We start from the raw sequence: 25,302 nt of genomic DNA, 5'->3' as shown, positions 1-25,302 counted from the left end.
CTACCCTGGGGGTGTTTAAGAGGAGGTTAGATGAACATCTTGCTGGAGTCATTTGACCCCAGTATTCTTTCCTGCCATGGCAGGGGGTCGGACTAGATGATCTGCTCAGGTCCCTTCCAACCCTAGAAACTATGAAACGGGTACTTCAGCTAGTTATGTGGCACCAAACTGACTAGCACCATGACTTTAAGGGACCTAGGGGTAACACTAGCTAGACCATAGTCTGAACATGAGCTGTCAGTGCAATCCTGTAGCCAGCAGGGCAAACAATACTCTGGAATGCATCAACTGATGCATCTCAAGCAAAACCAAGGAACTGATTCCTTCACTTTACTCAACATTGGTGAGACTGCAGCTGGAGTACCATGTCCAGTTCTGGGTGCCACACTTCAACAAGGATGTGGAAAAGCTTGAAAGAGTCCAGAGAAGAGCCACCTGTATGATCAGAGACTTGCGTGACAAGCTATACAAGGAAAGGCTGAGGGAATTGGGACTCTTAAGCCTAAAAAAAAAAGAGAAAGCTGAGAGGGGACTTGGTAGCACCTTACTGCTACACTAAGGGAGTACATCAAGGGTCTGGCAAACAACTGTTCACCAAGGCACCTTTGGGGAAAAGCAGGAGTAATGGCCACAAAACTCCTGGAAGACCATTTCAGACTCAACATTAGGAAAAACTTCTTTACTGTCAGGGTGTCCAGACCGTGGAATAAGCTCCCTCCAGAGGCGGTGGAATTGCCTACCCTGGAAATCTTCAAGAGGAGACTAGACCATCACCTTGCTGGGGTCACCTGACCCCAGTTGTCTTTACTGCCTAGTACAGGAGAGCTGTACCCAATGATCTTGCGAGGTCCCTTCCAGCCCCATACAATCAATGAATCTATGTTATATAATTTATTATTACTAATTTATTATACTATAACTATTTGAAGTCAATGGGATAGTGCACATATGTAAGCTTAAGAGTGTGCCTAACTTTCTACACGATCTTTATATCTGCAAGCATCTCTTCCCTCCCCACAGCCCCAGCAAGCCACTTACTGGGCAGAGACCACAGGGGGTCCGAACTAGTCCAGTAGGTTGTATGATAGGATTGACAGCTCTGTACAGTTTCATTTGTCCGTCCACACTACCTACTGTCCCTTCCTTTGCAGCAATGATGGTCATCTCCACCTTTCCATCATAGATGAGTGTGTTTAAAATGGTTTCAATGTCCTCCATTGACAGTTCCACCTAAACGAAAAACAAACATTGGGAACAAGGGAAGGCAGATGTTACCAAATCCTAAAGACCAAAAAAAAAGGTAAATTTTTATTACTGCTGAGTCTTTACAGTGTAGTTTAAGTCCAGATAGGTGCATATAGCTTCCAATGGCTATAAAAAGGATATAATAAAGTTAGAAGCAGACTAAAACTAGTCAAATTCTTGCTGTTTTTTCACAGTCCTTAAGTTTAAGCTGGCCTATCATGCATATTTCCTAAGTGGCATGGGATCCCCATGCACCTCCAATTTCTGTAATACTTCAAATACGGTACAATTCCCACTCTACAGGGAACTGACTGTCATTTTCTCACTCTTAAGATGAGCTGCCTTGCAAGCTCCAGGCCACACCTGGAGTACTGTGTCCAGTTTTGCCTGCCACCCCGCCCCCAAACGGATGTGGACAGATTGGAGAGAGTCCAGCGGAGGGCAATGAAAATTGTTTGGGGGCTGGGGGCCATGACTTCTGGGGACAGGCTAAGGGAACTGGGCTTTTTAAGTCTGCAGAAGAGAAGGTTGAAGGGGGATTTAATAGCAGCCTTTAACTACCTGAAGGTGGTTCCAAAGAGGATGGAACTAGACTGCTGTCAGTGGTGGCAGATGACAGAACAAGGAGCAGTGGCGGCAAGGGAGGCTTAGGTTAGCTATCAGGAAAAAACTCTCTCACTAGGAGGGTGGTGAAACACTGGAATGGGTTACCTACAAAGGTGGTGGAGTCTCCATCTTTTTAGGTTTTTAAGGCCTGACTCAACAAAGCCCTAGCTAGAATGATCTAGTTGGGACTGGTCCTGCTTTGAACAAGGGGTTGGACTAGATGGCCTCCTGAGGTCTCTTCCAACCCTAATTTTCTATGATTCTAAGCTGCCTGCTTCCATACTGCCTAACCCACACTACCTATCCCCCTACCACTGCCTTCCTCATTACAGTGATGGGGGGGATGAATTTAAGAAGATCCTCCAATAATTAGATACTATACATGGGAAATGAAAATACATTTAAAATTTTCCATGTACAGAAACTAATTATTGGGAGTCATCTTAAATTCAAGGTTGCCTTGGATTTAGGTAAATATGATACAGTAACCCTCAGGCCCAGTTCCTCAACTTAATCATCATCGGCCATTTGGAAAGCAGTAAGTTGAATGTCATGCTGACCTTGCTGATCCCCAACTCACAAATGTATTTCCACACCTCGTGGGATGAAGCAAAAGAACTGTTTCTCTGTATCATTGGGTTCTGTTTGCTTTCTCGAGCTGCTTCTGCCTAGGAAAAGGTGAACAGGAGCAAAACAAAACAAGAGAAACAAAAAGAAAAACACAGTTACTGCTCACAGTCATGAGAAAACCTCTACCATATAAAAGCAGGAGTGGGTAAAATGCGGCCTGTGAGCTGGATGTGGCCCGGCAGGCCATTCTATCCAGACTGCAGGGCCCCTAAAAATTTAGAAAATTAATATTTATCTGCCCCTGGCTGCCTGTCATGTAGCCCTCCATGGCTTGACAAAACTCAGTAAGTGGCCCTCCGCCCAAAATAATTGGCCAGCCCTGGTATAAGGTATTTCCCAGACACCTGTCTACAGTGCTTTCCAGAGACCATAGTTTTCTGCAGCAGATAAAAGACTCCACAAATTATGATGCACAATGTACATTAAGTGGCAACTTATAAGTTAAGCACCATATACAATCAGATAAATACATTAATGAAAAAGGGCAAGTACCATTCTGAATCTCATTTACAGAGGTAAAATATCAGACAGACATATATGTGTACTATACATTTTGATGGGCAAGTGCAACTCATAGGTTGTTAGGGGCTGGAAGGGACCTTGTAGATCATCGGGTCCAGTCCCCCTGCACTAGGCAGGAAAAAACAACTGGGATCAAGAAGATGAAGGCTGTTTCCCTCAAGTTGGGACAGGAGGTACTGATTTCTAGGCAGAGTTTGCAATAATCAGGGCCAAACACTTCTTCCCTTCCCTTTCCTCCGATCCCCCTATAGAAAAAGCTAATTTGTTTCTTCCTATACAATTTGAAAAACACATCTGGCGGAATGAGGCTTTTTTTTTTCCCCAAAAAAGGTAAGAATTACAAGTTTAAAGGAGAGCTCCACTATGTTTGCACTATCAATACAAGTAAAAACCAGCCAAGAATTACAGCCCAGCAACTATGCAACAAAGTCTACTTTTCTATATTAAGAGTTATGTAAAAACCTTTCAGCAACAGGTTTTTACATAAAAATAATTACTTAGCAAAACACCAGAAGATGGGTGTAGCAATCATCATCATCATCATCATCATAATAATAATAACAACAACCTTCTCTCACCTTGGACTGTAAGAATTTAAAACACTGTTGGTTTAGTACTTCCACAAATTCAGACTCAAAGTCTTGGTCACTGTACCATGCCCCACCAGTCACAGACCGGTCAGGCTGTAGGTTGTATAACATGTACACTTTCTTCTTTGAGGCCTAGTGAAGAATACATGCAGTTTTAAATAGCCAAGTTTCTTCCACATGAGAGAAGCATTTAACTAAGGACAGAAGCAATTTGTAGACAGTTGGCATGATCGCTTCATTTCAGGGCAAATGGAATCCAACTGCCAGCTGCCTGAGGGGAGAGGCCACTCCAGCAGCCTCCTCAGAGGCATGCGGGAGGCAGCCCCAGCAGCTAGCGCAGGCAGGCTTCATGCCCCACCCTACACTGAACAGCAAATGTCACTTATGTTTGCTTGCACACTAACTTATAGCACTTGTAAGTCAAGCACAATAGTTCAAGCACTTCTGTCAGGGGCTTTTTGAACATCTGCACCTAGACAAAGCTCCAATAATTCCAAAGCAGGGCATTATGCAGCATGTAGCAAAGTAGGCAAGCTTCGGCAAGGGATAGTGATTATGGACTCAGCAGTAAATTAAGAAAAGGGTTTTATTACATTGAACTGAGATGCAGACTGAACACGTTTTCAAGGAAAAATTACTGAAAATTCATTAAAATCCAGCAACAAGTGACAAAGACATTTCACATTATGTACACAACATATACTCTGCCTTTTCCAAGAACTGAAGGGCAAATAGGCTGCAAAAGCCACACCATAAATAGTTCGCATATTCCACAGCTGGCATTTATAAACTGGGTTAAATGCTTTTTCAACTTTTTAAAGTTTATGAGTATAACAAGACACATTTAAAAATCTATCGCTCTTCCAAGCAATTCTTAAACATATATATTTGCTACTTGCTTAAATTTGGTTCTGAATACAAATGCTTAGTTTATCCTACTCATTTCTAACGTTGTGATTCAGAAATCATACACTTCCATTTAAGAGAACAATGTTTAAAAAAAAGTTTTGACTGCAAAATGGTCTGGGAAGGATGAAGCAAGGAAGTTTTAATTTGACCTAAACAACACATAGCAATAACAAGGTAGGATTTTAGTACAATTCCCAGTTTCTCTTCACTAAAGCCATCATGCCTCTATGCACATGTAATATTTTTGCTTGAATTGCAACTTATATCCCAGTCCTTCATGGCTTTACAAAGAAGTTAAAATACTGCCAGCAATTTGGAGAGGAGCAAGGTGCTACACAGAGGGCATGTTTACATGCGATGCTGCATAACAGTAGCAACGCACTCCCTCGTTATAGCACGCTACTACAGCAACACAGCAGCTAAAAATAACCACGTGCAGCCAGCATGGCGCAGTACAGGTTGTTTCTGGGTTGTATGGCCACATGTAGATGTGCTCAGAGAAATTAAATGACTCACCCAAGATCACAGATTCAATAACAAAGCTGGAAGAGAACACAAATTTCTTGACTGCTAGTCACCTGCTCTAACGATCACACCGTGGAGCATGTATTTCAAGTAGTTAAGAACTCTGGATTACTCACCGCCACAGACTTGACAGCTTTAATGAGTTTCTTGCTCTCCAAGTTTTTCAGTATCTTGTTGATCTCTGTTAAAGGCAGATTACTTTTGTATCTAATATCCCTGCTCCAAATACCTGTTTAAAATAAAAAAGAAGAAAAGTTGTTGAATTAAAATGAATATGAACTGAGCATTATAAGCCTCAGGAACAGGTTTTGTTCTTATATCCAAATCAAGTCTCACAATGTTCCTTCCCAACTCAAAGCTCACATTATATCATTATACCACTAAACAGGATGTACTGTATGAGAACACTCATTATTCTACCCTCTGTCTGCAGTTGCCATAAAAAGAAATTGTCTACTCCGAGGGCTTTTATGGGCTGATTCGGTTCCGGCACTGGAACAGGCCAAGATATACAGGAAAGAATAGTGAGAAAATTTCCCTCACTTTTTTAAAATAAAATAATAATTTAAGAAACACTTCAATAAAAGGTTGTGACCAACTCACCCTTCTTGTTTGCAGAACAGGCTATATAAAGGGGAGGCATATGGAAATGTGGGTTTTGAGGTCAGTCTTTGAGGGGGCTTTGGCTCTGAAACTTAATCCCTCATCCCTCAGTCTGACACAGTTCTAGTCTGATGATTCTCACACACTTCAAACTGTTTCCCAGGCTTCTTAAGAAGGTTTTGGATCAGAAAACCTCACAGGAGAGGCCATTACTTTGTGGAGAATACAAATGTTTAGTCCCAGCGGGGGGGAACAAGGGAAGGAGCTGGCTGAAATCCTATTATAGACACCAATTCTTTAGGCTTGTTTGTTCTAGATAAGCACTTTACACCTTGGTGAGAAGCTCTTCAAATAAGCAAAAAAGTTATAACCGGTAATGCTTTGTTTATAGTTCACTATGCCTTACATTGGGAAACAGCATTACACCTTCACTTCCACTCCCACCTCCAAATACATTTTAAGTGGCAGAGCTAGTTCAAGATTATAACTAATATTCTTTGTCAGTGAGGTACCTTTGTTGCCTGCATCCTCTATAATTTGATAGACCAGCTTCTCTTGGTTGTCAGATCCCTTCATTTTACTGTAAAAGACAGATTACAAGGAGATAAGACTACTGGTTTAATTAACCTAAGAGACGTAAACACAAAAAAACCTAATTCAATGCACAAAAAGTGGATTTTGTTGGGGCAGGGAGAGTTTGTGGGTAGGTAGGGAGAATAGCTAGGTTTGGAGGATTTCCCGTTGGAAGCAGATCTAGTCTATTTTATTCCACTTTGCACAGGCAACTTGATGTGAGATAACACCCTATTCTATGATCAGTGACCCCCCATTTAGTACCCTGGCGACTTCAACTGGATTTTACCCAAGTATACAGATCTGCTCACAACATTTTATGGGGGCTACTCACCATGAGTAACACTATGCCTGGCAATATTTACAGGATAAAGCCCAAAGGAAGCCAAAACTACATGTTGGAACAAATGAGTTAACAAACATTTTATAACAGCATCATTTCAGGATGGCAGTCTTCTCTCCAAGATTGCAGCGAGAGCTGGTAAGGAGCTATAACCAAAGGACTGTTCCATTAAAAAAATAAATAAATCAAGCTCACCTAGCATTTTGAGAATCTTTGATTCTGTAGAGAAGACCTGTATTGCTCCTGAGAAGGTCCAACTGTCCCTGGAAGAGAGACACAAACTAATTAATCTAGTACTTGGCTCTTTGCCAAGAGCAGGAGTTTGACATTTACCTTCTATACTTTATAGACACAAAATGTCACTTAATTATATTTGACTAAGATGGCTGAAAAACATAATACATTTTCACCTTCTGGAAACACCATCGCATTTTAAAATCAGTTGGCTTAGCAAGTAACACCGGTCAGTAAAGGTCACAGACACTGCTCCCAGCCTCTTTCTGTAACTGGAAAACATTAACTTTTTGCTCCCTTCCAACTGCATAAAGGCTATCAAGTTCCAGTGTACACTTCCTGCAGCCTGCAATAATATGCCCATTTATTTAAACAAAAACACTAACAAATTGCCATGTGTACAGGTTAAAAGCAGTGTAAGAGCTTGAAGGCTTCCCAATTTCCAATGGCAGGGTCAGAGCCTTGATCTAATGGCTAAATTAGGTCACAAGAGAATGGCTGGAGGATCATAAACAGCATAATGTTAATAGCTGTCCTCTTCCCCCAGGTCAAGTAGTCAACAATGCTCCCAAAGGGGTTGTTCCATCCTTAAACACGTAACCGTCATTACCTTGCCAAATATCAGACAGTCTCTTAGCGTTCCTTTCCAGCATCATCAGACATACTCCAGGCTTTTTTAACCCAACTCAGTAAGGTCTCAGACAAGGATGTGGTGCAAAAAACTCTCCATATCAAGGACAAGCATCCCCACTGATGCTACTAGCTATTTCTCTAGCCTTTATAACTGTTGCTCATGAGGTGCTGCTGTCCTGCTTTTGGGACCTGAAGGTGGCAGCTAGACACAGGCTAATCGGCTCTGCTCCTTTCTGTCTTAGAGATCACTAAGGATTAGAGGTGCAATGATACATCAGTCCATATTGTATCAGCACTGATAAAAGGAAAATTGACATTAGCAGCAATCTGCTTCTTTGGCCTATGTGGCCAATAATGTCACTGATACATAATGTCACTGGCCACAGCACGCATGTGGCCAGCTTGGAGAGCAGAGTCTGGCTAGTAAGTTTGTTGTAGGGTGAGAAGGGCATGGGATGGGGGGTTCACAGATTGGGGCTCCTGTGATGAGAGAGAGAATGGGGGTGGGGCTGGGGCAGGCACTGTCCAGCCGAGGCAGGGCACGGTGTGGAACAGAGCCATGAGAGGCTCATCCCGAGGCTGCAGGGGGCAGATCTTGCCACTGTGCTCACTTGCGGGGGAGCGTGTGCCCCCCAGATCTGTGCTCGGGGCAAGGGCTGCTGTGGGCTGGGTGTGGTGCCAGGCTCTTCCCAGTGAAGAGCCTGGGCCAGGGTTGCATTTGTGTTGGGTGATGGCGGTGCCCAGCTATGCATTCCTTAAGATGTGGACAAAACAGGTGGCTTCATCCAGCTGTTTCATAAGCTCAGTCCACTTCCAAATGGGATGTATAGAAAAACATTTAAACCATTTTTACCACAAAGCCTTTGGTAAAAATTGCCAACATCCCCTTATTTGAGTGTACTTGCCCCTGTTGTCACAGCAACTATCATTTTCAGGACCCTAGTCTCTTCTCCACAGCACTCCCAAAGACCAGCAGGGACCAAATTGCATTCTTTCATTTCAGCATACAGATCTTGTCATCATCACCTTTGTTATCTCAAAGGACTATTGCAACAAACTCTACCTAGGGCTGACCCTGAAGCCCACCGTACTTATTTTTTTAGCTAGGACAACCTGATGACACCATATTACATCAACATGCTTGCCTGTCCACCACTATGCAAGTGAAAGCTCAGAAGAGTGCAGGAGCACATATCACCCCCCCAAAAACATAATTCCTGGACCACCACAGCTACAACATCATGAATACAGTACTACCATACACTTGACGCTTGGAACGAAAAGATGAGTGCAGGATACATTCAATAGTGACCTTTTGCTTCTAGTATTTAGTGTGGACATCTTTTTCTACATCGAGCCATAAATCTGGCCACTTTTAAAGCAAAAGGTCTTGTTATTATTATGACAAGACCAAGGCATGGGATTTCCTAAGAGTCTGCTGACTACAATTCACCATCACAAACGCTCTCAGGGAAGCTGCTCTGTTCACTGTGGAGGAACTGCAAGGAACCTGGGTCATCATTTTGGCATAATACTGGCTGGTGCTATTTGAGCCTGTGCAGCTATACTCGATTATGTGGGCATTACAGAATAACAAATGCAACTAAAATTAAAGCAGATTAAGAGGTCAGAGAGAAGCTCAAAACAAAATAAAAATCAGCCTTCAATCCTGAATCTAGTAGAATTTGAGTGAAATACAGGTCCCAATGAAGCCAGTGGCAAAACTTCCTTTGACATCAGTGGATCTTGACTTCCACTTGGTCTTCCAAGGGAATAAATTTGCTTAATGACCCAATTGTGTTATCCCTGAGCTAAAGAAGAATAGCAGTACGCAGCTGCTAACACCGAACAAAACACATTTTCTGCTCTAGCCAGTCCAAAGAAGGCCCAGCTCTGCAGTCACACCTGCTTAGGAAACAAGGGTGAGGGCAGGGAGGCTGTGAGGGGATGGGCTGGTGCCTTCACCAAGCAGATGCAACCCTACCATAGAGAGCAGCCGGTTGATGGCCATGGCCCGCTGCTGGGCGTCCGTGTGGGGCATCTCGTTCTGGATCACCTGATCTGTGATGCCATGGGGGAACTGATGGCAGAGCTCGATGATCCTGAGTGGGATGAGAAGTCAGTGTGGGTTAGGGTTACCATACGTTACCATGGACCTTTCCTGGACATGTCCTGTTTTTGGGTCCTCCTATCTCTGTCTAGGCGCTTTTTTTAAAATATCAGCAAGTATCTGGGATTCTGCTCTTCCCGACTTGCCCCAGCAGCAGGAAAAGTTAACTAGAGGCTGGTCACCAGTTCTATGAGCACGGGCCCCAGCAGCTGCAGAGGCGGCAGGCTAAGGGGGAGGGAGGGTGTGCCTGCCTGCTAGTGCTGGGGCTGCAGCAAGGACAGGAGGCAGGGAAAGGGAGTTGGGGTCAGCAGGGAGCTGTGGGGGCAACAGGCTGGGAGGGGAGGGGAGAGCAGGGGGCTGGGGATCAGGAGGGGTACAGGAAGGCTGAGGGGGGGTAGGTGGCTAGGAGTGAGGGCTAGGGGCAGGGCAGGGCAGGGCAGGGCAGGGACATTTCACTATCGCCCCATCCCTCATATATCCCTCCCCCCACCTACAGGTACCCTCTTTGTTAAAAATGGAAATCCGGCAACCCCAGTGCGGGGCTCCCCCACAGCCCCGTGCCTGCCCCGCCAGAGACACCGCAAGACCTGCCCGGCACCTGTTCTCTACGTCCAGCGGGTCCGGGACCTCGGGCTTCACCTTGACCTCGGCCATGGTGCTGGGAGTGGGGGGGAGGGCGCCTCCCCGCTCCACGCTCCCCACGTACAACCCCCCGGCAGCGGCACCGGGGCCGTGCGGCGCGCACTAATGACGTTGAACCACAAACTCCGCCCCCACCGAAAGCCATGGGCGCCGGTTGCGAAGGAGCGGGCGGTGGACCAATGAGAGGCCGCCGTCTCAGGGGGGCGGGGCTTGGTGGGGAGCGTCCGTGGTAACGGCGGGGCGAGGGGAGCGCGAAGGAGAGGGTGAGGGCCCTGGGGGTGGGGGCGAGTTTCGCCGCGCTTTTATCTGCTTTGCCCGCCTGCGTGCGGGGGGGGCGGGGGGAGATGGGTATGTGTGTGTAGGGGAGTGTGGAGGTGTATGGGGGGGTGTATAGGGAGACTTGTGTATGGGGGATGTGCACATACATGTATGCACCGCTGCAGGTGTGCGCACACACATGCCCCCCTCACACGTTCATTTTAAAAGTCATATGCTGTTTTGTTTTTTAGGGGTCTGCACTTAGGGAAAAAATGACTGCTGGTTCTGTCCTCGTGCCTCAGATTATACCGCTTCAGCTTCCTCTTGCCGGGAAGGCGAAACATGAAATAGACACAAACACCCTTCTTGAAATAAAGTCAGGTACAAACAGCAGCTTTCAGTCTGCAGTGGAAGCTCTTCTCTTCTTCTGCAAATTGATGTCCATGCTTTTTGATACTGCATTTGTATTCACACCTTTTTCACAGGTACCCATTTCAGCATAAATGATACGGGTCTTAATCCTGCAAACACACCTGTGCTTTATACGCGTGGGTAGTCCGACTGTAGTAAATAACACTATTCACATAATGTAAACTGTAAGGTAAATCATAGGTGTCAGTATTTGCACCATCAGGGCCTTTAATTGCACCACTTTTGTCCTCATTCCATTTGAAGTGCTGCTGTGTTTGTTCTGTAATCACGGTGTAGTATGAAAACCTGGGCATTTGATGATTTTGCAGTTTGCTATGATTTTACAAAACTGGGACTTTCTGGTCAGTTCTACTCCAGAGGCCATATCTGCCACTTCTGAAATTCCAGTTTCTATTTTTCAGCCATAATCCATGTTCACATTAGAACGTGCAAGATTTAGAACCGGTGTTCGTTTTCATACAAGATCACCTGCTCTACAGTTATCTTCTGAGAAGGGAAATCCCTGTGATGAAATTGTGCGACTATTTTGTCACTGAATTTTGTGAGGCTTAAAAGTTGATATAGTCCAGGCCTTGCAATCACTTGCACACCTGCTTAATTTTGCTTAGATGAGTAATTAAGCATATGCAAGCCTTGGCAGTACTAGGCTTCCTTATTTTTGAAAAATTCCCAATATAGTTTTAATGCATATCTTATTTGTGTCTTGCAGATACCCCTGATGTCACCATATACTACACTTTAGATGGAAGTAAACCAGAGCTCTTTAAAAAATCTTGCTATGGAGAGCATAATACTTTTAAGTATAAAGAACCTATCACCTTGCCTGATGGGAAAATAATGGTCAGAGCTATGGCAGTCACAAAGTAAGTAGCAACTGTCTATCTTATATTGTTGTTGTTGTTATTTATACTGCAGCAGTGCCTGAGAATGGCAGGGATCTTGTCAGGGATCTTGACTACCCTGTGCCAGGTGCTGTACAAATACGGAATGAAAGATACTCCTTGCCTCACAAGGCTTACAATATAAGTGCCTTGTATGGATTCCTTTTCATTGATATCAGTTTGCCACCATATTTATTAGAATTTACTAATTATTTGCCATGGTCATTAGTCATGGATGAGGGTCCACTTTCACTAGGCACTATAGAATCTTGCCATGAAGAGTTTTCATCATAAATACGTTTGTATAATAAAAGTAAATTATTAAGAAAATAAAAATTAGTGAGTCCACTTCAAAAGATGAGCTAACACATTTTCCTGCTAATGCTGTGTGGTAGTTTAATATTCCTTTTCCCATTTTACACATGGCAGTCCAGAAACGGAAGCAGTCTTTCCAGGTTTCTGTGGGTGTGGACACGTAACAATTGAACCATTTAAAAAAATGTCACTGATTGGGAACTGGTTCACAATTGTCATGGGTCAGAGATGTTGGCATATACAGTGCCCCAGCCTTCCAGGTAGAAGGATTGCCTTTTAGTCATTGAAGAATTGTAGCTCCAACACCAGAGGATGGAAGTAAGCACTCAGCTCAGCCTGCCTCACATTGGGCAAGTAATGGGAGGAGAGTGCTTACACCTATGCTTTGAGGATCCTAAGAGGTGAGTGACCTGTAATTGTGGTTCACTTTTTTGCTTTCCCTTTTCTCCTAAACATGAATTTATTAAAGTTCAGTAGCATGCACTTGACCAAAGTCTGCAGTGTGCTTATCTGCCTTTGGAGGGGAGAGGGGGAGTGCTTGGATCCATATTTTTGGGTTCCCAGGGGGGTCATGATGAAGGACCATGGTTGAGTTGGGGATAAGAGCACAGCTGGTTGCTAGAAAAATAGCTTTCATTAAACAAGCAGTGCCCTATAAATGTGGTAAAAAGTGCCAACAAAAAAAAGAAGGGACACTAGAATTTTGGCCCTTTACCAGAGCAGAGAGTTAGAGCAGAGCGGGGGAGAGGGCATGAGAAGTGATGCAGTGTTGGGTGCTTAGACCATGGAAACCCCCACCAACCTGAGTCATGGAAAACTTGGACTCCACAAATAACATTGACACAGTTCACAGTGAACCAGTTCAAAAGAGTACTTGGTTTTCCAGGTACTCATCTGAACCATTCCAGGCAGTTTAAAATTGGTTTAACAGACTTGTATGTCTATATCAGGTTTAAACAGCATGTAAACCATTCTTGGTGTTATGTCTGTCCAGACCCAAAGCACAGTGCTTAAGCCCATCCACTGGGTTAGTAGTAGATTAAAGTCTGGTTGTTCATAATCCCAGCCACCCAAGCATCACTAGATCACACTGGGTGCATCTACACATGCAAATGCTGCTAGATGGGTTTACTCCACAGTAATTTACTGGGGAGGAAACCCACCCTGGGCAGGCATCTATATGTGCAGGCATTTGGGACCAGATTTGCTCCCAAACAGAGCAGCCCAGAGAAGGATGCTCCCACCCTGCTCTGGCCTCCTGAAGCAGCCAGGGGAAGCTTTAGGCTTCCACTGGGTGCAAGTGCAGGGGCTGGCAGAGAGTATGGAGCCAGGAGACAGCTGTCTCCTGGTGGGGGCTGGGAGACTGCTCTTTGCCCCTGGGAGGTGCCTGCTGCTGGGGTGGGCACCAGTGGTGAAGTCTGGCTTGGGACTGTGTTCCCCTGCCCCAGCAGCAGAAAGCTCCTGGCCCCGGCTCCACAGCTGGGGGCAGGGGACTTGGAAATTGCTGCAAGGGAGGGGCAGGTCCCAGCCTCCTACCCCAGTCCACCAGTGGGGCAGCTAGCAGCAAACCTTAGCTAGGCGCAGATTTCCCCCTCAGCTGGAGTTGGCTGGGAGCTGTTCCACCAGTGGGGCAGCTAGCAGTAAGCCCCAGCTTGGCGGAGATTCCCTACTCAGTCAGGGACTCACTGCTAGCTGCCCCACTGGCAGATGAAGTCAAGGGCCTGGGACAGCTCCCAGCCACCCCTGGCTTAGCAAGGAATCCTTGTCCAGCTGGAGGCTCACTGCTAGCTGCCCCACTGGCGGATTGGGCAGAGGGCTGGGACCTGCCTGTCCTCTGCAGCTCTTTCCAAGCCCCCTATCCCCAATTGTGAAGCCAGGGCCAGGAGCTCCCTGCTGCTGGGACAAGGGATCATTGTCCCAGCCTAGGCTCTGCCATTGGAGCCTGCCCTGGCAGCAGGCAACTCCCTGGGGCAGGGAGCTGTCCACCCTTCCTCCCACCTTCTCTCCTCCTCCTCGCCAGCTGACCAACTGACTGGAAGCAAATTTGCTCCCGGTCAGCTGTCTACACATGCAGACACTTACTGCGCAATACATTGATCTACTCCACAGCAAATGCAGGTAGCAAATTAATTATGTATTTACTGCGTAGTAAGGCATGTGTAGATGGCTGACTGGGAGCAAATTTGCTTCCAGGCAGCAGGGGGCAGGAGATTGATCCCTGCCCCTGGGAACTTACTGCACAGTAAAGTGTTCAACTGTACAGTAAAGCGTCTTGAGTAGACACGTGCACTGTCTCCTAATATTAAAATTCAAGCACTTGAATTTTAAGCGATGTGACCTGGCCATGGTGCCACTAGTTTCTTGTGCAGCATTTGTGGATGTTGGAGCATACTTTTAGGTTCCACTCCCTGGGTTTCGGGGCTGAGGTATCAATGACATGTTGAGTGTGTTGCAGCAGAGAGTGCTGGCCTAAGCTGCTGTTAGATCTGCACTATGGACCCCTAATTATAAGTAGTCATACAAAGTAGGAGATAATTCTCTTTTGGGTTGACCATTGAGAACACTGGTGATTGCCAGCATGATGTGTCTTGGGGCCTGCAAAGTAGCCAGTGGTCTATGGATATTTAGCACACTTATAAACATGCACCAGCTTTCTAGGATTCTGCTCAGTGCATATTGAGCCAACACTGGAAACTGGAGCTTCACAACTCAAGTACAGTATAGCTCATAGAACAAAGTAAATTGGGATGACTTGGACAAGGAGAACAAATGGCTTGATCCTGCTTTGCATCCACCAAACTTGTGACTAGCATGAGAGAACTTCACCCTAAAACCCAGTCACCTCAAATACCCTCACTTTACCTCTGCCTGTTCATGTTATGTTTACAAGGTGTTGGAGATTTTCCCTTCACCTGAATGTCTAGGTGATTGCTTATGCTTATCATTACTGGCACCAATGCAGAGTGTTTGCTTCCACTTGCCCTGGAGTTAAATAACCTCATACTCACTGTGCAAGGGCTTGCACGATCAGGGACTTTGCATAGTTCCTGCTGTCACTGCCTAGACCTGCACTTGTTTTGATTATTGTATTGATAAGACACTTTCCCAGATTTTACAACCCTGATAAATAGCTGGCCTGGAATTGGCATTTCATATATGCTAAATGAATAGCATGGATGTAGAAAATCTATGACACAAAAATCACCTCTCTAACAGGGAGCACTGCAGTCAGGACAGCTCATTGCTGTATGCCCAGTGTTGCACTAAAATGGCTACACTGCGTATGTTTCAGGGCATGGTGCACATGGAATAGGCATGAAATGCTTCACCGCAGCACTCCCTAGTAGGGTCTTGGACAATGAAGAAAAGTCCTGAATGTCAGCAATGACATTTATGAATGACAGATGCTGACATTTAACACATCAGCCACAGAGATAAATACTCCCGTACCATACATCCTTATAAATAATGGGGAGCATGCTGCCTTCCCTCATGCAAACGAATAGCACTCTAGTAAGGCATATTGGGAGCATTTTGTGTAAAAGAGGAACAGGTATTAAATGTATCTATTTTTTTCTATCCATTTTTATCGGTGAATTTTATCGTACCTAGAATATCAGTGGTTTTTATGATGCATTGATTGATTGGAAATATTGACTGGGATTATGCTTGTTTGATGCAATAGTAGTCTGCTGTCCAGAAGGAGGAGTTTCAAGACAGGACCTATTTTCAGTGTTGATTTACTTTTTACTGCACATAATTTTGTGGTATACCTTTTTACTGACTTTCAGGGACTGCAGAGAAAGTGCCATTGTAACAAAGATGTTTTTGGTAGAATACAAGCCACCAAACATACTGTTCTCTGATGAAGATAATGATGAGAATTTCCTGAAGGACCTCTTCAAACAGGCAAGTTATAGTAACAGTAAGTCCTTGTTTAGCCGTAACAGTATTAAATTTCACAGAGATTAAATCCTGTTAACTATAGAGTATAATTATTTTAATTTACCAGTTTGTCCATCTTAGTTGCTTTTACACTTTTTTAAAAGTGCCTATTTTTACTTTGCTAGAGGAGCCAGTTAGAACTATTCTGATCCAAATGGATAAAAGCCTAAGATTTAAAAAATATTAAAACATATGTCTTAACATGTAAATCAATTTTTAATTAAAATATCTTTTCTTTTAAAAATAAAACTACTTAAAAGTATGAGTAATATTTATTAATTCCAGTTTTAAATGCAAAACATGTAGACCGACTATTTTTCTTTCTTGTATCCAGTATATTTAGAGTAGGTTTTTTGTACCAAATACAAAACATGAATAATTGTTGGGTTTTGAGCATTTTAATGAGGCCTGCTGCCTCCCAGAGGCCCGTATCTGGGATGTAGCTGAAAGGAACCCTAAACTTGTCTGACCCTTCGACCACTACCTCATATTCCTCATCCATGTGGGCACAAATGACACGGTTCGGAGCAATCCCAGCCAGGTCATGAGTGACTACAGGTCTCTGGGGGCTGGGCTCAGAGGGTTGGGGGCACAGGTGGTTTTCTCCTCGATCCTTCCTGTTGCAGGCGTAGGAGGGAGAGATGTATGGATGAAATAAACAGAAGACTGAGGTGCTGGTGCCACTGCGAAGGCTTTGGCTTCTTCAATCAGAGTCCGCACCTCAGAGACAGAGGCAACTGTCTGTTGGGAAGAGACAGCCTCCACCTCACCCCAGTGGCAAAGAAGCTATTTTTGACTGGATTGGCTGACCTTCTTTAAACTAATATTACTGGGAGATGGACAGACAACCATCCTCTGCAAGCTCAGGAAGTGATAAACACATAATCAGCAGGTCAGGAAATACAATCAAACTTATTCTGACCCCAGCCCAAGGATGGGATTCTCCTAAATGCACAAAGAAGCAAGCCTAGGGCTTCTGATGGCAGGCTTAGCTACCTGTATATGTATGCCAGGAGCATGGGGAACAAACAGGAGGAATTGACCCTTCTGCTAAGCAATAACAAATATGATTTCATAAGGATAACGGAGACCTGGTGGGACTGCACCTATGACTGGACCACAGGTATAGATGGCTATCCTTTGTGTAGGAGGGACCGTGTTGGGCGGAAGGGGAATAACCTGGTAGGGGAGCTGCAGATTCACTGTCATCTTGGGGACAGTGACCGCCAAGCAATTGAATTCACCGTAGGGTGTAGAGTGGGTAAGATAACTAGTAGGGTGGACATGCTTGACTTTAGGAAAGCTGACTTCAGTGTGCTCAGGAGTTTAGTCAATGATGCACTGCAGAATAGGAAGTCGTTCCTAAAGGAAGCAATCCTTTGGGCGCAGAGGGAGACAATCATAGTGCAAGGGAAAGGGGGGGAAATGGGCAAAGAAACTTCCTTGTCTAAATAGAGAAATCCAGGGAAGCCTAAGGGCAAAAAAGGAGGCATATAAGCAGTGGAAGCAGGGGGAAGCTACCAAGGACGAGTATACCGACCTGGCCAACACTTGCAGGGAGGCAGTCAGAAAGGCCAAACCAACTATGGAGCTGAGGCTGGCAACACAAATTAAAGACGACAAAATGTCTTTTTTTAGGTATGTAGAGAGGAAAAGGAAGGCGCAGGGACCCCTACTGAACAAGCAGGAGCAATTAGTGACAGACAGAGGGACAAAGCTGAGCTCTTTAATGAGTTTTTTGCCTCAGTGTTCCTGAACAAGGGTCAAGATAAGTCTCTTAACGGGTTCTTAGATGGGCATCAGGGGGACACCAGCCTACCAACTGTCAATGCAGAGTCACTTGGATTGACTGGATGTGTTCAAGTCGGCAGGCCCGGATGAGCTGCATGTGAGAGAACTGAAGTAGTTGACCGGTGTCATAGCAGAACCACTGGCACGGCTGTTTGAGTGCTCATGGCACCCAGGTCAGGTCTCAGAGGACTGGAAAAGAGCCAATGTGCTCCCTATTTTCAAGAAGGGGAGGAAGGAGGATCCGAGTAATTATAAGTCAGTCAGTCTCACCTCCATCCTTGGAAAAGTCTTTGAAAATATTATTAAGGATCATATTTGTGCAAGTCCAGCGTGAAAAAATAATGCTGCAGGGCAACCAGCATGGATTCATAGCAGGTAGATCATGCCTGACTAATCTGGTTTCAATTTATGACCAGGTCACAGAATGCTTAGATGCAGGAGTAGAGGTGGATGTCGTTTTCTTGGACTTTAACAAGGCCTTTGATACTGTATCTCATCTCATTCTCATGAATAAATTAAGAGGCTGTGACTTAGGTGTTTACACAGTCTGGTGGGTGGCAAATTGGCTTGGGGGGTCACACCCAGAGAGTGGTAGTAGATGGGTCAGTATTGACCTGGAAGGATGTGAGTAGTGGGGTCCTGCAGGGCTTGGTCCTTGGACCTGTACTCTTCAATATCTTCATCAGTGACTTGGATGTGGGTGTGAAGTGTACTCTGTCCAAGTTTGCAGATGGTACTAAATTGCGGGGTGAAGTGAACACTCCAGAGCGTAGGGGACGATTGCAGGCAGACTTGGACAGGTTGGAAAAGTGGGCAAAACACAATAGGATGCAGTTCAACAATGACAAATGCAGAGTGCTGCACCTAGGGCATAAAAATATGCAGGACACAAAATGGCTGGGAAATGACCCTCTCAGCAGCACAGAAGCAGAAAGGGATCTCGGAGTCATAGTGGACTCCAAGATGAACATGAGTTGTCAGTGTGACAAAATCATCAGAAGAGCTAACTGCACTTTACCATGCATCAGCAGATACATGACAGATAGATTCAAGGAGGTGATACTTCCCCTTAATGCGGCATTAGTCAGACCGCAGTTGGAGTACTGTGTTCAGTTTTGGGCACCGTACTTTAAAAAGGATGTGGATAATCTCAAGAGGGTCCAGAGGAGGGCCACTTGTATGGTAAAGGCTTTGCAGGCCAGGCCCTATGAGGAGAGACTAAGGGACCTGGACCTCCGAAGCCTCCGCAAGAGAAGGCTGAGAGGTGATCTTGTAGCTGCCTACAAATTCATTAGGGGGACACAGCAAGGAATAGGGGATATTACTGTAGGAATCTATTACAGATCTCCTAACCAGAAGGAAGAGCTCGACCATGAATTCTCTAGGGCACTGAGGCTGCATGCTTTCAGTGCATGGTTGTCATAGGTGATTTCAACCATCCTGACATCTCATGGGAAGCACATTCAGCTAAATCTGACTGATCACACAACTTCCTCACCTGTATTGATGAGCTCTACCTGAGTCGAGAAGTCCGGGAGTTGACAAGAGGTGCGGCGCTGCTAGATCTGGTTCTGGCCAGAGCGGGTGATCTAGTCAGAGACCTGAGGATTGAAGGGAAGCTTGGTGACAATGATCATGAGTTGATCACTTTCTCTATCCATTGCAAAGCTGGCAGATCAGTCAGCAATGCTGAAATCCTCAACTTTAGGAAAGCTGACTTTCGTAAGCTTAGATGGTTGGTTGTTGAGACCCTGAAAGATCATGATCTGCCAGGAAAGGCAGTCCAAGATGAGTGGTCGCCCCTTAAGGACACAATCTTAAAAGCACAACTCTTCAGTCTAGGGAGAACGTCTGTGGGATTCTTCAGCCTGGAGAAGCGCAGGCTCAGGGGTGACTTGTTGGCAACCTATAGGTACATAAGGGGTGTGCATCAGGATTCATAGGTTCATAGAACATCTGTTCACCAGAGCACCCCAGGGAATGACAAAGTCCAATGGTCACAAACTCCTGCAAGACCATTTTAGGGTGAACATAAGGAAAAACTTCTTTACTGTCCAAGCCCCCAAGGCCTGGAACAGACTTCCACCAGAAGTGATGCAAGCATGTACCCTGGACACCTTCAAGAAACATTTGGACATTTATCTTGCTGGGATCCTTTGACAATAGCTGACTTCCTGCCCCTTGGTCCCTTACAGCCCTAATGTCTATGAAATCTATTACTCCATTCCGGTCCATAGGAAAGGTTGTAAAAGGGCTGGGAGACCCCTTTGGCTCAATAGGAAACTCATGGACCTCCTGAATCTTAAAAGAGAAGCCTATAAGGGTTGGAAGATGGGAAATACCTCTTAGGAGGACTATGCATCACTGGCCCACACCTGTAGGGAGTGGACCAAAAAAGCCAAAGCTAAAACTGAGCTCAAACTGGCTGTGGTAATCAAGGACAATAAAAAGCCCTTCTTCAGATACATGGGAAGTTGAAAGAGAAATAAGGGCAACATTGGGCCCCTGCTGTACCATATGGTTTCCTCTGCAGTGGTTCTAATTTAGTTAGAAAAATAAACCTTTAGAAGATGTGAAGTCCAGAAAGGGCCAAATCATATTCTTGCTCAGAGCTTGGCTGTATACTGCTGCTTTTTGGAAGACAATGGAGAAGAGCATGCACAGGAAACCTTATTGCACTTTTACACTATCACCATGTTCAGCCAGAGTGGGCAGAAGCAGCTCTCAAAATTCCCCTGGACACTGGGGAAAACAACTATGGCAGGCAAAGGATAGGGAATGAGGGAGACCTGCCTCAGCATGGAGGGGAAGGAATGGGGATCCTTACCTGCTTTTGGGGCTTTTTAAATCCCAGAAGTTCCAGCAGCACAGTCCAGTCCAGAACAGGGGTGCAGCCATGCCACTGCACTCACTTTGGTTCTGCCCCTGTATGGGAGGGTGAAAGGTTTTGTAGACATTCATGGCAGAGACGGAAATAAACAGGATAGGGGAGCTGCTGTTTTCACCCTGGCAGGGCCTGAAAAATCAACTGAAGAAATGTGCAGGGCCTGGAAGATGAGGTTGAGAAGGAAGACAAGGACTTGAAAAAGGAAGGGATGGGAGAGCGGGATGATTGTTTTAGAACCTGATTATGGATGGCCTGGAGGGGAGTTATGTTGGTGTTGGGGATGATGATAACTAGCAAGAGATGGCTGGATCATGGCCAAGAGTGAGAATTTATTGTTATAAGGAATATGCATTTGAGAGGTCAGGCAGATTTTCACTATATTTGCAGGAGCTAGAAGATGGACTGCCTATCACAAAATCAAAAAAGAATGGCCTGAATGTAGAAAGCAGCAAGTCCAGCTGGAATGGTACAGCCCAGGAGTTTCAAGGTATACTATGGCTACATTAAAGCCAGAGCTAACTTTAGCCCCTGTCAAAAAAAGCTGGTAGAAACATTTTCTTTGGAGGAAATGTAGGTAATCTCACAGGGCTGAGCATTCTCTGAGACTTCCATATTGAATCTCCGAGCATTTTAAATAGAAAATGAAATTAACTTCCATGAAGATTACATTGAGATTTATAACATTTCTGTAGGGACTCAGTCTTATACTTCTTGAAGGGCCAAGTTTCCGCTGAGGCCCAGTCCTCCTTTCCTTTTGAATCAAAACTTCCATTTCAATTAATGAAATTCTCAGGTGACTTAGAAACATCTCTGCCATTGACATAGCCTGAGTAAGGAGTGCAGTATTAAACCACATTAATGAAAACTTAATTCAGATGTTATTAATGTTGTAAATAAATGGATTTATTAGTTGAGCACGCTGCAGAGCACAGGATCTTTTTAGTGTTTGCTCACTAAAGTACTTCTGGGAACAAGTTTTACAGGGAAAGAAAATATTACATTGAGAAAGATGCAAACAGTGCAAAATACAACTTATTCCTTCTCTTCCCCTTTCCTCTGTAAACTCACACATTTTGTGGGGCTAGTAAAATGTGGTTAATTAATTTTCTGGAAAAATGCCCAGAAAATAACTGTTTCCAAAGTGTCTAGAATTATCCTCAGACACTGGAACTCAGAGTTCTGAAAACATGCAACTTAGTATTAGCCAAACAGCATATTTTTCTGAAGTGCATCATAAAGGAGGAATTGGATGAAATGTGGGTGTAATTTTAGATGTGGAGGTAGAGAGAAGAACTGTCCGCAAGTCTCCAAAAGGGCCCAGATTCTTGAACAGTCGGTTGGAAACAGCAAATTATAGAGAGGGGTCAGTTTCAGCACCACCAACCCAGCAGGCTCAGGTAAGTGAAGCAAATATGCTATGGGCTGTACTGGGAGTTTACTCTCCAGACAGTATAAGTAGTGACCGTATGTCCTGGTTTGGCCGGGACAGTCCCAGATTTCATAGGCTGGTCTTAGTTGGTGAAAATTAAAACAAAAGTCCCTGAATTGCAGGGGCATGGGGCGTAATCCATCAGGGAGGTTGAGTGGCATGGTGCACCTGGCAGGTGGGCAGGCAGGCAGGCACCTTCTGCCTGCAGCAACACCACTGACTTGGGGGTGGGAGGCAGGGCAGTGTACCGGATTTTCCACGGTCCTATATGGTCACCGTAAATATAAAGACGGAGCTCCAGAAAGAAACTGTGGCTCAGTGACAGCTTTCTGGTATAAGAGTGACATTTTTATGGTTTATCTTAAACTACTTTCAAAGCAAAATTACCTGTAACAAGAAGGAACTTTTACTCCTCAGTATGAGTGCATTGTCCTGGTATAATTATATCAGTATAATTACACCTGTATAGTCCTGTTTGTAAATTTCCTATAGAGACAAGCCTTCATGAATCATGGTTCTTCCCAGCTCATTTTGCAACTAATTGGAGGCAGGGAGAATATACTGAGTTGGCCCATTTGCCAGAAGCACCGTGGCTATCAGCTGGTGGATAGAGTGTGGAGACGGGGCTGTTTTACTACCTTTCCATCCCAAACACTTTCTTACAGAGAATAATATTAGACATGCAGCCCTTCTTCTCACCCCAGGTCTGGATTTATAAGAAAACCCTCCTAGGCTACATATGGAGTCTTTAGGCCCCTTTAGAGTATATCTACACCATAACGGTATTGTGTACCAACTGGGCCAGTCCCAAGGACCTGCTCTCATTTACTCTCCTATGCATGCTTCAAACGCACAAATACAGTGGTGAGTATGTTTTAGGGTGTTCCTCTATACATTCTTTTGAGACTGATTTCCACATGTCTGAGAGTTCCTGGTAGGGACAACTCCAGAGCACATACACCAGCAAATTTCCAGGTTAGGAGCATACAGACAAGCATGTCAGGACAGAATGTGCTCCAGAACATCCTGCTGGCCTCTGTCACTGCAGCATATTAAACATGTGCTTCCTACCTTGCCCAGTCATGAATCAGAACTGAGCCCTACAAAATGGAGAACATTGGAAACTTGTAGACATCCTCCTTTCTTCTTCCATCCAATTCACCTTTCTTCCTGGACTATGCTGTACTTGTATAAAGAGGCTAGAAGTTGCAGGCCTGCAATATAATTCTTAGGGTATATCATAGACCGCACTTAAATGGGATGTGTTGCCCTCCTGCTGCACACACTCCCTCTTGAACCAGAAGTCAAGTAACTGGCTTAAATCAGGACTGGGCATGTGCCAATAAGCTCCCTCTCTCAGGCAGTTCCTTAGTGCCAGGCTGGGTGGTATAGCCATGCCCTGAAAGTGCCATTGTAGAATACAGCCACCATAAAGACTGGTCAGGCAGAAGAAATTATTAGTGCATGGACTCACTGCTTTGCTTTCCAACACATTCCTGAAGTGGTAGTTCCTATTATTTGTTACATGCAGATGGAAGTTTCTAACACTTTAAGATTCAATCCTGCTCTCATTGAAGTAAAGAGCAGCACTGTCTTTTACTTTATAGGAAGCAGATCTAGGTCCTCTTGTGGGGCAGCAGATGAGATTCTACAGTGTTAACAGACAGGCCTGGCCTAAAGCCTCTGCATTCCAGTGACTTTCATCATGGCATTTGTATCAGCTTTGGACTGGAATGGTAGATGCTCTACCATAATGGGATGCCAAAGACATGCAACTTTTTAACAGGATATATTTCCATACATTTACAGTGCAGAAGGAAGAAGACTATAATAATAGTATGGGTTTAACATGCTGCTATGCACAAGAGGGAGGCAAGGGACATTGGAATGAGCACCTGACTTGAAGTTAGTGTGTGTGTGTGTGTATATATGTGTAACCACAGAAACCTGAACAGCTGGAGTGTTCACGTACAGTACAGGGGGAATCTCTGGGTATCATGAAGCTCTTGTTGACAGCTTTCTGCTACCACCTTCCTGGTCCCTCCAGGAGAAGATAGCATGGGGTACCAAGATTGGCTGCAATTACTGGCGGCATAACAGCCAGCAGTAACCATTATAAAGTGAAACAATTAAGAACAGACTTTGGACTGTTTTGAATTGTGCTGGTCTGGTCTCCAGCAGCTCCAGTCATTGTGGAGAGAAATTTACTTTTAGGGCATAGGCAAATGTAATAGTTGAATCTATATGAAATGATAGAGATGTAGCTGTTGTGGCCCTGTCCCTGCTCAAGTGTAGCAAAACCATTGCAGTTTTAACAGTTCATTAACTAAAGTTAAAGGTGACATAGTTAAGCTGAATTGCTGCAGGAACATGTAGATATAGCAGTTACCTCAGAACTGATGCATGCTCCTGAGCAGCAGCTCCTCTACCTCTGTTAAAGCAGTTAAAAAGGTACATTTACCTAATCCCCCTCTCCTCCCAGCTGCACCAGACACAGCTCTGAACTTATAACCTTGGGCTCCCCAAGCCATGACCCAGGGCTCTGGGCCACAGCACCAGGAGTACACAAGTGTTTTACCCAATAGGCAACATTGGACAACCATGATGAACTGTTTATAACCAAATTGATATTTTGTATTGCACTGTTCACTGCCCTAAAGAACCACTTTTATTTCAGCTCACTAGTTCTGCAGCAACTAGCAGGAAAAGTTTAACAAGCACCCAGACAATGAGAATCCAGAGGGAAACAGACTTCCTCAAGTAAGGGGTTGCCTTTTTTTTTGGGGGGGGGGGGAAGAAGAGGAGGGTCAGGCAATAACAAAACAAATTGCTTTATCCATTGCAATGATAATACAACCAAACAACCTTGTTGTCATAGATTTATTTTTTAAATACTGCTTTAAAATTTTACTGACTTGCATGTTTACAGCCTACTATCAAGCAGAAGCAAGTCTCCTTTTGTGAATCAAATCTCAAATCAACTCCAATAAACTCCTTGCACCCCCAAGATCAGCATGTGCAGCCCTTGCATGTGGGGAGCCCTTAATCACCGATCAGTATTGCTAACCCCACTGAGCCAAAAATCATGAGATGAACTCTTTAAGAAAAAAAACAAAACAAAACAAAAAAAACCAACCAAACAAAAACAACAAGACAAAGACACACACACAAACAAACCAACCAACCAGGAGATTGTCAT

At 44.7% G+C, this 25,302-nt stretch overlaps 2 protein-coding genes across 4 annotated transcripts in view; one reads left to right on the top strand and one right to left on the bottom strand.

Moving 5' to 3' along the window:
• The window catches only part of POLR3F (RNA polymerase III subunit F), a 15,634-nt gene extending 5,362 nt beyond the window's left edge, over nt 1-10,272 (bottom strand). The window contains exons 1-8 of one of the 3 annotated variants that reach the window (XM_019544056.1): nt 10,122-10,271; nt 9,398-9,515; nt 6,742-6,809; nt 6,143-6,210; nt 5,144-5,256; nt 3,582-3,725; nt 2,448-2,519; nt 1,039-1,230 (exon numbers count right to left, since the gene is read on the bottom strand). In XM_019544056.1, the coding sequence (XP_019399601.1) occupies nt 1,039-1,230; nt 2,448-2,519; nt 3,582-3,725; nt 5,144-5,256; nt 6,143-6,210; nt 6,742-6,809; nt 9,398-9,515; nt 10,122-10,177 (831 nt within the window). In that variant the 5' untranslated portion in view covers nt 10,178-10,271. Of the gene's footprint in view, nt 1-1,038; nt 1,231-2,411; nt 2,520-3,581; nt 3,726-5,143; nt 5,257-6,142; nt 6,211-6,741; nt 6,810-9,397; nt 9,516-10,121 lie in introns of all 3 variants that reach the window. The other 2 variants (XM_019544055.1, XM_019544057.1) reach the window with 2 other exon arrangements.
• A 76-nt stretch (nt 10,273-10,348) lies between these two features.
• Nucleotides 10,349-25,302, top strand: part of DZANK1 (double zinc ribbon and ankyrin repeat domains 1) — a 47,191-nt gene continuing 32,237 nt past the window's right edge. Inside the window, exons 1-7 of the mRNA XM_019544054.1 lie at nt 10,349-10,394; nt 10,675-10,804; nt 11,565-11,718; nt 15,843-15,960; nt 21,062-21,161; nt 21,947-22,071; nt 24,781-24,863. Coding sequence (XP_019399599.1) covers nt 10,696-10,804; nt 11,565-11,718; nt 15,843-15,960; nt 21,062-21,161; nt 21,947-22,071; nt 24,781-24,863 — 689 coding nt within the window. The 5' untranslated portion in view covers nt 10,349-10,394; nt 10,675-10,695. The remainder of the gene's footprint in view (nt 10,395-10,674; nt 10,805-11,564; nt 11,719-15,842; nt 15,961-21,061; nt 21,162-21,946; nt 22,072-24,780; nt 24,864-25,302) is intronic.

Source organism: Crocodylus porosus, unplaced genomic scaffold, assembly GCF_001723895.1.
Source record: "Crocodylus porosus isolate Cpor-Errol unplaced genomic scaffold, CroPor_comp1, whole genome shotgun sequence".
In the NCBI taxonomy this organism is placed as follows: domain Eukaryota; kingdom Metazoa; phylum Chordata; order Crocodylia; family Crocodylidae; genus Crocodylus; species Crocodylus porosus.
Note: the sequence above shows the minus strand (reverse complement) of the source record. Positions and strands in the feature narration are given on the sequence as shown.